The sequence below is a fragment of the Octodon degus genome, unplaced genomic scaffold (assembly GCF_000260255.1).
Source record: "Octodon degus isolate 3935 unplaced genomic scaffold, OctDeg1.0 scaffold00090, whole genome shotgun sequence".
Lineage (NCBI taxonomy): Eukaryota > Metazoa > Chordata > Mammalia > Rodentia > Octodontidae > Octodon > Octodon degus.
Window position 1 is genome coordinate 4,454,437 of NW_004524666.1, and position 14,032 is coordinate 4,468,468.

Genomic DNA, 14,032 nt, shown 5'->3' on the forward strand with positions numbered 1-14,032 from the left:
AAAAAAAAAAAAAAAAAAAGCAATCTGGGGTAGACCTAAAACTTCTGAAAGCTTTCTTGCTGCAGGAATATGGAACTCATAGCTCCACGACTGAGTGCTCCACTGGGTAGCAAGATGAGCCTCTTTGCAGGGAGAAAAAGGAAGGGGCACTCACCAATCCAGCCAGGTGCCCCTGACCAACTCCGGCACTGGACGGAGTAGCCAGGCCTGAGGGAAGACTATCTGTGCCTATTCTGAGTTTACGAAACATGGCTACTAATGGGTACGAAGCCACTGGTTTTCTCATAAACTTCCTCTGCATAACACACTAATGACAGCCCTGATGCAACAAAAAGTCCCTTGGACTCTTTTTGTGTGTGCCTTTAATGAGTTATTTATTATTACTTCTGTTCAATACAAATGCATACTTTGCTTGCTGTCATTCTCTAAATAGTCATCACTGCTATTTGTGTGTAAACTCTTCCTTTTCAACAGGGAAACAAGGTGCGTGGTAGTAAAGAATATACAAGTTTGGTAACAAGCATCTCCAGCCATGGACTTCCGTATTATAACCCTAGAACGCGTTTTACTGTGTGTATGCAAGAAGTGATCACTGTCTTTTCAAAGCTGTAATCAAGAGTATATGACAAAAGTTACATGGATGTACATCTACTTAGTGAATGGTAGAAAGGTCACCTGAATTATTTAAACCTGCTTTGCTTTTCATTTGCTAGCTAGTAGAACTGACCATGCAGATCTTAAATGGACGTAGAACAAGTCTCCTGTTTCTAAACACTAGCTGTTCTGGGCAGCACTGCACTCCTACTAGAGAAAGTCAGCCTCATATCCCTGGATGAATGGGTGAAACAACTGAAAACACAATAGAATAAAACTTCCAACTGATCCAGTGTGAGGGAAGGAGTTTGTGGACCTTCAGTCTAGTGAAACAAAATAATGACAGAAAAGGACAACTAGAAAGCGAGGGCATCAATGCGTGCGGATATCATCAATATCCTCCTTCAGTTTCTCAATGAACAAAAGTTTATTGTATTCTCCCTTATTTTATTACTCCAAAGCAAGAATGTTAATGTCTGTCTTCCTACCAAAGCTCTTACTTGTCTTTCAGAGAAGAGCTAAGTGCCTCACTGGGCTACAGTTTATGGCGCATTCTTTACTCCCACCAAAAATGAAGTAATATCCTGCCTATATTGCAACTCTTTAACAACAAATAGTTTCCAGGACACAGAAAGGAACTGACAGGAGCCAGTTTCTTACTCCAAGCATCCTCTGTAGGCAATTCTCAACATGCAGAATAAAAACAGAGGCTGGTAACTTCAGGCACTTCGCTGAAGCAGGGATCAGTTACTGTCTGTCAAGTTAATGCCCAAGGAATGCATGAATAGTGTAGGATGGGGAATGTCTGCAAGATGCTTATTTTAATACGAAAACAAGTGAATAGTATGCATGCACGTAGCACAGTGGCAAACAAAGCACAGACTGTCTTACACCCTCACTCCATCTCGCTTCTGTGCACAAAGAAACACCGTGGAAGGCTGCTCTGCTCACCTCAAGGAAGATGCAGAGTTTTCAAATGTTCATATTTACTTTCAGACTATTGTCTACTTTTGTATACCACCAGAAACATGTTATTACTTTCACGTAGAAATTTCAGTTAAAAAGTTTTTTTGCCTTAATTAAGAATTAATTTGAATACTATTATTTTTAATGTATTTAGGACAGGGTCTACAGGGTCTCACTACACAGATCAGACTCATAGTGATCCTTCCTATTTTTCAGCCTCCCAAGTGCTGGGATTACAGGCGAGAGCCACCATGCCCAGTCTCAACTGCTGTCTCAGCACGTCCCAGGGGCAGGGCCAGCATGGCAAGTGGGGGATTGAACCCCAGCCCTTGCAGCTGCCTAAGCAGGAGCTTTAATCTACTAAGCTATCTGACCAGCCCCTATTATTCTTTGAAAAAAGGAATATTCACTCACAAATGTTCTTCTACCTATAAAGACAACCACATAACAAGAACACACACATATACATGTGTATATACACTGTATATATAATATACACATATAAATATGTGTATACATGCACATACACACACACACACACACACACACACACACACACGAGACATGATTTTGGAGAATTCCAGCTGTACCATACCTCAGCTCCACCCATCCACTTTGGCTCATCGGGAAACTCGGCACATAGAACATCTTCTGTCTGCTCAGTCCCCAAGACATGGTAGCACAGCTTCTGGTGGAGGTTGGTTGATGTTTCTGTACCTAAAGGAATGAAAAATATATACTGAAACGTGGTTGGCAATTTTCAGAAAGTCTACGCTACCTAAAATGTACCATGGGGCCGGGGAGATAGCTCAGTGGAATAAGCGCTTCCCTGGCAAGCGCAAGGACCTGAGTTCAATCCCTGGTTCCACCAAAAAAAAAAAAATAAATAAATAAAATGTACCATGTATGCTAAGTGTTCAGCTGCAGAATACAAGGCTGACAGACAGGAGTCCACTGCTCTCTGAGACACACGATGAATGTGAACTTAAAACTCCATTTCCATTAGCATCCCATAAGACATGGGGCATAAATCTAACAGGACAGGTGTAAAATCTATGGAAGGAAAACTATATAATCCTACTGAAAAAATTGAAAGAACTAAACAGAAAGATAGTTCACGCTTATAGATAGGGAGCCTCAAAGCTGTCAAGTTGCCAGTTGTTCCCAACTTGGTTTGTAGAATTAATGCAAGATCCCAACCAAAATCCCAGCAAGTTATTTTCAGTCTATATGAAGAAACATAAGACCCACGGTAGCTATCAATACTGAAGGTGAAGAACAAAGCCAGAACAAAAACACCGCCTGACTTCCGGGATTACTATGAAGTTATAGTAATCACGGCAGGATGACAGTGCCAAAGAATAAACAGACAGACACATGGAACAGAAACAAGAGCCCACGAAGAGCTCCGCGTAAATTTAATCAACTGATCTTTAATAAAGAAACAACAATGAAAATATAACACAGCAAACAAAATCTCTTCAAAAAATGGGGCTGTCACAGCTGGACACACACAGTACGGATCTACACACAGACTTCGCATCCATCACAAAAATTAACTTAAAATGGAACGTGGACCTAAAGGTAAGACCCCTAAAAGGTATCACAGGAGAAAAATCTAGATGTAACAACAAAGACACAACCCGTAAGTTAAATAACTGATAAACCAGACTTCATTAAAAGTATAAAAACTTACACTGGGCAAAAGATCCTATCAGAACAATGACAAGAAAGTCACATACTGGGAAGCATATTTGAAAAACACTTATCTGACAGAGGACAGTTATGCAAAACATGCAAAGTACTTAAAAGACTGAAAAATAAGGAAACAGCCAGACTGAATATTAGGTCAGGGATCTTAACAGATGCCTTACAAAGAAAACACTTCGGTTGCAAATAAGCATACCAAGAGATGCTCCAAAGTATGTTTTCAGGGCAATGCAAATTACAATGGATATCTATGTGAGCTATAAAACCCCGAGAGCACGACACAGGAGATGATCGTGATGACATCAGCTTGGGCAATAACACTGTGGATGCGCAGGAAACTACTACACATCTGTTAGAGGGACCACAGCTCAGAACGCTACGTCAAATGCTGGTGAGGATATGGAACAAAAGCAGCGCTCATCCTTGGCTGGTGAGAATGCAAAACGGTAAAGTGATTTTGGAATGTGGCTTTGGAGATTTCTCTTTCTTTCTTTCTTTTCTTTTTTTTTTTTTAATGTATTTAGTACAGAGCCTACAGGGTCTCACTACCCAGATCAGACTCGTAGTGATCCTCCTGTCTTCAGCCCCCCAAGCACTGGGATTACAGGCGTGCACCACCACGCCCAGTCTCAGTCACCCTCTCAGGGTGCCTTGGGGGCAGAGCCAGTACAACACACTGGGGATTGAGCCCTGGTCCTATCTGGCCAGCCCTGGAGATTTCTTAAAGAAGTAAACAGACTCTTAGCATCCGATGCCGTAGTTGTACTGCACGGTATTTACCCAAAGGATCTGAAAATGTCCACGCAAAAAAACTTAACAACAAACTTAAAAATAGTGACTTTATGCTTAATTGCCAAAACTTAAAAGCAACCAAAATGTTCTTCGGTTGGGGAATGGCTAAAACGTACACTTGGACAGCAGAGTATTACTCAACACTAGAAAGAAATGAGCTGCAAGGAAAGTCAATCTGAAGAGGCTATCCTCTGAACGATGCCAGCTACAGGACACCTGAGAAAAGGAAACACTGAAGAAACAGTTAAAAAAAAAAAAAAATCACTGATTGCCAGAGTTGGGGGAAGAAGGGATGAGTGGGTACAGCAGTGTATTTTCTAGGGCAGTAAGAATACACAATACTACAGTGCTAGATACACGTTATTAAACATTTGTCCAAACCCATAAAATGCACAACACTAACATGGAAACAAAGTCGTCAGGGCAATGAAAGGCAAAAAGATAAAATCATAATGTAAAAATATTTTTAGGCAGGCGCACAGGAGGAGCCCTAGCACTGTAAGAGGCTGAGGCAGAAGGACTCCAAGTCTGAGCTGCACCTAGGCAGCTGTACCTTAGTGAGACCCTCAGCTCTCAGTGAGAAGACCCTGGATTCAACCTCTAGTACTGCACCAAAACAAAAGAAACAAAGCAAGCAAAATGAAACAACTTTATGGTACTTAAGAGATATTCGTATTTTTCCAGGAACACTGGTAAGAAGCACACAACATGAATTCTTAGCTTTGGTCATAGAGTCCCCATTAGAATCTGAAAGGCTGATGAGATCCTCTTGAAAACAGGGTGACAAAATTATACTTGGGAAAAGATGGCTTTCTGAAATCGATCACCACTACTAATCATTATGTTAGTCACTGAAAGTTAAGGAAAATGAGTAACTTTTCACAACTTAAGAACAAGGTGTCTTCACCGAAATTGGCAATTTATTCTTTCGTTTTTCTGTCTCCCAGAACTCAGAAATAACTAACATTTTCTAACTCTATGGCATTCTGAACACAGGCAGCTAATTCAGAGTACAGATGTCTTCCTTTAAGCAACACTCCTGAATAAAAAGCCGACTCTTAGCTCCTCTTGCAGCTCATTGGTGAGTGAAGATAAAGCTCTTTCTGTACCCTCATCAAAAGGGCAGCAAAGCTGAATCTAGCCAAAAGAAATAAAAGGCATTACAGCCTCATTCCCAAATCAACGGGGGAAAACAGAAAACAAGCATCTCTAAGATGACAAAGATACAGCAAGTTGCAGCAGAAAGCCCTGGGGCAGCCATGCTTCTTGCCAGCCCACATCCTCCAGACAGTTCCTAAGCATCTGCATCTGAGCTCTCAAGCTCTAACAGATCGCAAAACCCCCATCGGAGACCAACTGAGTTAGAAGAAACTGCTATGTACCATGTGGAAATGTTGGGTTTCCTAAGTGGATGTAGCCTATGCGGTGCAATGACGCTCACAGCATGTACCTGTGGGATACAGGGTACCTGGCCCTGCCTGTCTGGGGAGATTAAGGGAGAAGGGGGAAAGAAGAAGGGGCCATGTGAAAATTCTTGGATCTCTGCACAACCAGAGAGGTACCAATAATGGTGTAGCCAAGAATAACAAGGAGAAAAGTTAAGTTAAATGCAACCAAAGGGTGACATGGAACTCTGGATTATAGGAAGAGAGACGATCACTGAAGTACGAAAGCTTTATAATTACTCAGCATCACCTAATAGAGTTGTTTTTGTTTAACAAATCCACCTTTGCCATGATCCTCTTGGGAGACATAAAGCAGCTACAGACCTGGGAAGGCCTGATTGCAACACTGGCCCCCATTTCTCAATCGGCTTTCCTACGCACTGAGGAGGGGCTGGCCCTGGGACGACGTGCTTTGACCAACAAAAGGCAGTGAAGGTGAAGTGCTGGCGGCTTTCCAGGTGAAGTCACTATGTGAACAAGCCTGGGCCAGCTACTAGAGGAGGAGAAACGACAGAGATCAGAGCTGAGACAGCCCAGTTTTCTGAGCTGAGGACCCAGGATTGTGAAAGAGCCCAGCCTAGATCAGCCGACTGACTTGACAGCAGAATTCAGGTAAGCCAAAGGCAATGCCAACAAAGCACTGTCGCAGACTCGTACGCAGAAACCAGTGGCTGCTGTTCTAAGCTGCTAAGTTCTGGTGGTCTTACCCAGCGAGGTCCTTTGAGGAAACCTAGCTCTAGACCAAACAACTTTTAGAGTTTAGCTTCACTGTCAGATACAAGCAGTCGTATCTTATCCTTCGGTGATAAAGGGCCTCAATGAGGCCGTCACGTACCATCGCTCTTTCCATCCTGCTGAGGGTATGAGTTGTAGAACATTCCCTTCCCATCGTGGGTCCAGGCCATACAGCTAAACTTGACTCTTTCAAGCACATCAGGAAGCTCTTTGGCACCATCGACTTTCATGAACTTGATTGTCACCCAGTCTGAGCCGCTGGCACTCAGACCATAGGCAAAATATTCACCATCTTCGCTGAATGCATAACCTGTGAGAAGAAGAGAAACTGTCAAACGGTGAATGCGGGACACAGCTCCTAGCCTTGCTCATGTTTTCTACCCTGTTTGACCAATCTCTCTGGCATAGCACATATGCAGAAGGGGCAACAGAAGAAACTGGAAGGTGGCAGTGAGCAACCCCAGGGCTTGGCCAGGCCTCACAGGTGTCGATCTTTATGGCCCTGGACAAAGTTCCTAAATTTTCTAGGTCTTAGTTTCTCTATTGGTAAAGTGAAGCACTGGATTATAACTCAGTTTACAGCAGAGACTTTCTGCATATTTTATTTATACTCTAAAGGAATAAGGGGAAAGGCAAACTACTTCTAGAGTACTAAATGAATTCTGACACATACCATGTAATGAAATTAAATTATAGCTATTAAGTAATTCTGGGGATAGACTCCAAAATATTTGAAATAACTCTTTACATTCTCATTTTCAGAGTATCACTGGCACTCAGAGAATAACGGGCACACTACCTGGCACCACAGACCCAGGTAAATGAAGCCCTGAAGGCGTGCCGTGAAGGTGCACGGTACACTCACACAAGAAGCGATGGCAATCAACAATGCCTCCAGACTGTCATGTCTTGAACGGTTCTTTAAGGCCCTAGCAGAATGTTCTCACCACTATGGAATGTTCCTTTTCTTTCTTTCTTCTTTTTGTATTTTAGGGAAGAGTCTACAGCGTGTTCAGGGCCTCACTACTAGATCCGACTCATAGTGATCCACCTGTTTACAGCCTCCCAAGTGCTGGGATTACAGGCATCACCACCACGCCCAAGCTCAAATGCCCTCTCAGCGTGCCCCTGGGGTGGGGCCAACACAACAGGCCCAGGAATGAACCCCAGGCCCCTGCGCCTGGGAATGTTTCTTAACAAATATATTGGCTTTATACTTATGAAGTATGTACAGCATGAAACCAACCTACTATTAGAGACTCCAGACCCAGAGACATCCTCTTACAAAGTTTTCTAAACTACACCAGGGACAGAACTATGAGGAGTTCAAATATCAGAAGTTTTAAACTATTTTATGGGAATTTCCATTAATAGGCAATGAGTTTAAAATTTCATAAAATCTACTTACTAATTCTTTGTCCTGTATAATACCCAGGCTGATATTTATGTAACTGCAAAATAAGACAGTCTGAAAACTAATGGAAGATAAAAGGATATTTGCCTTTTTTTGTACACAGTGCTGCAATGTTTGGACTGTTTTTACATAATTAGAAAAACCTCACAAATATTTTAAACGAAATATAAACACGTTAGAAAATGACATAGTAGTGGGCTGGAAAGTTAGCTCAGTGGCACAAGCACCTGCCTGGCAAGCACAAGGTCCTGAGTTCAATCCCTGGTACCGCAAAAAAAATTTTAACTTCCTTATAATACCACTCTCAGAAAATTTAGCAACTCTCTGAGGCCAGCTCTCATGTCTAATTTACCTTCTTGCCCTCGCCAGCGTCCTATAAAGAAGTCGCTGGAATATACCCTCCCAGCAAGAGTTAAGGCTCCGCTGTAATGAAAGCTTCTGGACGGGCTGCAAGGTAGGCCTCTGTCTAGACTGAATGAATTCCCATGCAGGATACATAACTGTGACAGAACCAGTTGATCCAATTCCTTTAAAACTCCATGCTGGTACTGTAGCCGGCATCTTTTACTTTCCATACCCATTTGATAAAGGATCATCATTTACATACTCAGCCTCTTTTAAGAGAGGAGAAAGGTCACTGTAGCTCAGGCACAGTTAGAAATGCCTGTATAAAGGTCCCAACACAGCTCAGCAGATTAAAGCACCTGCAAGCAAGTGCAGGGACCCGGGGTTCAATTCCCGGGCCTGCAGTGCTGGGCCCACCCCCGGGGCATGCTGAGGTGGCAACTGAGACCAGGCTTGATGGTGTGCACCTGTAATCCCAGCTCTTGGGAGGCTGTAAACAGGCAGATCACGCTGAGTCTGATCTAGTAGTGAGACCCTGAACACCCTGTAGACCTTTCCCTAAAATACCAAAAAAAAAAAAAGGCCCCAACACAGACCAACAGAATGGGACTCTTCTCACTCCCATCCCACCAATGACAGGGGATGTTGCCCTGCCAATTTCTCAGTCATAGAGCACCAAATCTATGACTGTTCATGGAATTACTATAGGTGAAATGGTGAGCCAACTTCACTAGAAACTGTCTTTACGTTAATCAAGAGATAGTATGTAGGTATGTATGTATGTATGTATGTATGTATTGGTTTAGGCTTTTTGAGATAGGGTCTTGCTACATAGTTCAGGCTGGCCTTGGTCTCACTACGTAGCCCAGGCTGGCCTCAAACCATAGTGGTCTTTCTACCTCAGCCTCCTAAGGGTAGGAGTACAGGTGTGGCCCCACCATGCCCAACTAAAAGATAATTCTAATTTTTTTTTTTAGTTTTTGGTACCAGGGATCAAACTCAGGACCTTGCACTTGCCAGGCAGGTGCTTAAGCCATTAAGCTATCTCCCCAGCCTTTAAAGATAATTTTTAAAGCATGTTATTATTAAAAAATGGAACTGGAAAATAACCTTCTTCCTTACCCTAGAACTTTGCTTACAGTGCAAACCTGGGCCTATATTCTCTATGTATGTTGGAGGTTATATTAGGGGCAGTTATGTAAGAGATGTACAACTACAGGTAAAATTATTCCTTTATCAAGCTTGTATCTTCAGGGAATAGGATATCAATTATTCAATTTCTAGAACATTGTGGGTTTTCTTATTTGCAATTATAATATACAGAACATTGATTTGATTTTAAAATTCTGATCACTGCCGCCCTAAAGAAAGAAACCAGATAATATTTATTCCTTGCTTATATTTATAGTTAGAATGTTGAACATTTTCTGCACAGCTTACGTTTTTTTTGTTTGTTTGTTTTGAGACAGGATCTCTCCATGCAGTTTCAGCTAGCCTTGAGCTCATTTTGTAGCCCAGGCTGGTCTGGAACTCACAGCAATCCTCCTGCCTCTGTCTCCTCAGTTCTGGGATTATAGGTGTGCATCACCAAGCCCAGCTATACAGCCTACGTTTCTTACAACAGAGGATTTAATTTTTTCCAATCACAGATAGGTCTCAGGGATGTTACAGGAAATGATGGTGATACTTCAAGATCCCCAAAGCTAAGCCAGGTCCAGTGTGAATTATTCTCCAGTTCGGCTTCATGCTACCAGAGTGAGAACGACAAAGTGAAATTCCTACGTTCTAAATATACTGGGCAAAAGTTAGCTCCTCTAATATCGTATGTGCATCTGCTCTACAATATGGCCTCAACCACACGCGGCATTTCAAAGGGAAGCAGTTACACTGACTTCGGAGTGCCAAGGGAGCCCAGGACTGCCCGCAGCCTGGGTGGTCGGCACTCACCACGGAGCGCTACTGTGCCATCATCAGACAGGACGTTGGGGTCGAGGAACACTCTAGCCTCTCCCTCCAAGGAATCTTGCACATATAATACTCGTTGGTTCTGCAGACCTGTATTGTAAAAATAAAAATACCTGTGCGGAGAGATATTCTTTATTTAGTGAAGGCATTTACCATTTGGGGGCTAAAACCAAACATATTAAAGTACAACTCAAAACAAAACCACAAAAAAAAGAAAGGCACAATAGAAACCAGGCCATGCCGGGGACAAAAGGAGCAGGGTGAGACATCGCCCCAACTCCCTTTCCTAGGGCTTGTTACCTGCACTATTTTCTGTATGCAAAGAGCTTTCTATAATGCTGCACAGGAGCTAAACAGAGACAAAGACTGATTTGATAAAATTACAACTACGCTCAAGGAGCAACTTTTTTTTATATATATAAATAAAGAAGCAAGCAGATTTTCCTAAAATGAAACTCCCATTTGCGTCCCTACCCAGGCTGCTAGCATACAAGATCAGCGCGCTTGTCCCACAAAAGGCAAGACAGCGCGGGTTTTGGAGCTTGGGCATCGCACAGCCTGTTGTGATAGAGCACGCAGCTCCTGCGTGGTACCACAAAAGCAGCGATGGCCAATGCACAGGCAAATGAGCATGGCTGAGTTCCAGCGAGACTTTATTGTTAAAATCAGGTGGCAGGCAGGACTGGCACGCAGACTCAACTGCCCAGCTCTGTGTAAGGGTGGAACACAATGGGGGGCGCGGGGAGAGTATAAGAAATTCTAAAGTAAACTTCTGATGGCAGCTCTAAGGCGATTTATAAAAATAAGGAGAGAATATGTTTTTGGTGGGTTTTTTTTTCCTGTATTTTAGGAAAGGGTCTACAAGGTGTTCAGACTAGACTGGATTTTGTTTACAGCCTCCCAAGAGCTGGGATTACAGGCGTGTGTCACCACACCCAGTCTCAACTGCCGACTCAGCACATCCTGGGAGCAGGGCCTGCACCTGGGATCGAACCCCCAGCCCCTGAGCCTGCTTGCAGGTGCTTTAATCCGCTGAGCTATCTGGCCGGCCCTAGGAGAGAACATGCTTAAGTGGGGGTTAAAAAGAGAGGAACAAAAGGGTTGAATTCTAGACTTTACTTCTTGGCTGATCTCACCATTCTTGGATGTAAAAAAAAATACAGATAATACAATGTAACAGAAGGCCAAGATAATATTAGAGACAAATTGTCATTGCTGTTCGTGACTCATCCTATCTTGCCAACTGCTTGCCATAAGATGAAAATGACTTCCTGCAGTCTAGAATTCTTCAGTGCATTTATCTCTACTAAATTTCTTAACCATTAAGAATTTGTATGATGCTTAATAAAACAAATAACATTCACATATTTAAACACAGAAATGAATTCTTTTCTTAGCGAGATAATTTTATAAACTGCTAAGTTATGTAGAACTTGTATTTTGCAATTCAAGAAAGCATTCAGCTGGAAAGTAAAAAGGAAATTAAATGAAAGCAGTATCACCTACCGCTTTCCTTTCTTGAAGTGGCAGCTATACTTGGGATAGTCATACAGTTCAGTCATTCTCTCTTTGTATAAGCCTCTGAGGGGACACTGCTCAAGGAATGGCACGGTAATCTTGTTCTGAGCCTCCACAAAAGCCTGTTTAAAAAAAAAAAAAATCAAAATGGACCAAGCAAGTCAAACACAAATTTTCCCACGTGGGATGCTACCCACTAATATATATCAGCAAGAGCACAATTTTTTCCCCTCCATAAGTAATAACCAACCTTTGCACGGCACTAACTTAACTAATGTTCACAGAGTGAGTATTGGCTCACTTAAAACCCATATTAATCCTATGGAGAAGGCTACTTCATTAGGTCGACTTTACAGATAACTGTGGAACCAAATGGACAAAAGGTTGCTCAACATCCTCCAGAACTGGCTTCTGCCCAGCACATGACAACGCAGCCTGGGTCACAGGCTGTTAATAATCTACATCTACAGCAGGCCAATATGCCAGGCTTCTTACTCAACAAGAGGCAGTCTCAAAAGAGGTCAGAGTAACTAAGACAGAACTTGAGGACACTTGGGCACAGTCCCGGAGATTTTGCCTCGTTACTTAAGAAGATCTACCACCACATCAAGTCCAGAGAACTTCATGAAAATCCAAGCCAAAGAATATTAAAGAAAAAAGAAATGAGTGGCATTAAGAACACCAAAAACAATGGTTTATATAAAGGAAAAGAGATGGGCTGCCAGCTGGGGAGATAGCTCAGTAGAATAAGTGCTTGCCTGGCTAGCACAGAGTCCTGAGTTCGATCCCCAGTACCGCAAAAAAAAAAAAAAAAAAAAAAGTACACTCAAGCCAGAAAAAATGAGCACTCAAAGAGACGGGCTGCCAAAGGTCAGGAGATCTTGGCAGGAAAGGGGCTGCTTTTCCATGAGATTAGTTGCACCTAAGTATACCTTACACAGAAATAAGCTGCTAAAGTTTGTAATACTGTAAAAACTTGACCTCGTAATGATTTAGGCTTGGTTTTCAGTGACAGATGACACAACACTAACCACATCAGCTCCATTAGAAGGTTTATCTGATGTCTATGAATGGGTAAATCATTAAGAGGGAACATCAATGAAGAACATAATATATTTTAGATGGCAGACAAAGATGCATTATTATTAGACTCCACTTCAGGTGCATCAGAGAGTTCTCCAGAGCCACCCAGCCTCAGAGAGCCTCTCAAGTGGACAGATATGCGTTGGCTTGCTCACCACAAACCACCAACCCAGCCCTGGAGAACCATGATCTTGTGCAGGGAAGAGCTGGTTCAAAACCCATGCATGTTCACAACACCCTTGGCAGGAGAGGGATATGAAGTATGAATATGGTGATCGGCAGCATTTCTGCAAGAGGACTAATTCAAGGAAAATAAAACCATGCTGGGTCACACTTCTTACTTTGCTCCAACTGAAAATAAAGGTCTCATAGAAATATATTTTTCAACTGTCCACCATCAGGGATTAGCAAACTTCAAGCTGGCCTGCTTTCCTATGACCCTCAAGCTTAGAATGTTTTTTATGTTTTAAAAAGTTGGAAGGGTTGGGGGTGGGGGACAGAGCCCTACTATGTGGGTTGTAATGCCTAAAATACTCACTGTAAGGCCCTGAACAGAAAAAGTAAGCCTACCTGACTGCCACTGAAAAGAGCATTAAGGAAGAAATGGGCTTTTGCTTTTAGTTACAAATTAATGGACATCTGGAGAAGCCATGGAGTGGCAGCACTTTGGAGCTTATAAAATGTGTGTCCAAGAGGATGACCTCACTTCATGGCAGAAGCTCTTGACCTCATTTCTGCCACTCCTACTTCACAGATGGAAGCATGGGGCCCCAAAGCCACCCAGTCACAGTCACGGTCACACAGTAAGTCAACAACATCACCTACCCTGGAATTGCTTTACACCCGTCATGAAAGCAGTTATCCACACCAGATAGGAAGAGAAAGCAGATCCAAGAGTGAAGCAAGGATCTGCTCCCATCCAGACTGGGCCAGGCTGGGCAGATAGGGAGCTGGTTTACCTGCACAGGTTTACCAAGAACTCAGAATGTATCAACACTAATTCTGACAGGGTGGAGGGACAGGCAATGAGTCTATTACGGTTTGTGTCTAGCTGCTCCCCCAAAGCCTCATCTAAGTCATGGGGCAGACCCAGCTCAAGGAGCAGGAAGTGGCTTGAGGGGCGGGGCCGGAGGACCAGGGTGGGGCTCGACGCTCGAGGGCAGGGGCCAGAGCAGCGCAAACCCCTAAACTGGCAGCATGTGCTCTGTCCCCCCACCCCGTCCTCCCCTCCAACCCACACGGTGGCTGTCTCTCGGAGGTGTGGAGCTCATCATCCTGGATATGGCACCGCCCCGGCCTCTCCTCCCGACTCTGTGGCATGGGGCAGCGATGTCTGTGATTGAGGCCACCTTGGGCAGAGAAAAGACGTTTGGAGAAGACAGAGGCACTGACCCTCTTTCCTGAGCAAATAAGGCTCCAAGGTCTTGCATAAGTCAGGCTGTTTTGTACTATGAAACCTCCAGCA

The 14,032-nt window shown here is 43.3% G+C and overlaps 1 protein-coding gene across 1 annotated transcript in view; it reads right to left on the minus strand.

Moving 5' to 3' along the window:
• Prep (prolyl endopeptidase) overlaps positions 1-14,032 on the minus strand; it is a 112,771-nt gene that overhangs the window by 75,363 nt on the left and 23,376 nt on the right. Inside the window, exons 3-6 of the mRNA XM_004637457.2 lie at positions 11,473-11,606; positions 9,949-10,079; positions 6,343-6,552; positions 2,156-2,277 (exon numbers count right to left, since the gene is read on the minus strand). Of these exons, the coding sequence (XP_004637514.1) occupies positions 2,156-2,277; positions 6,343-6,552; positions 9,949-10,079; positions 11,473-11,606 (597 nt within the window). The remainder of the gene's footprint in view (positions 1-2,155; positions 2,278-6,342; positions 6,553-9,948; positions 10,080-11,472; positions 11,607-14,032) is intronic.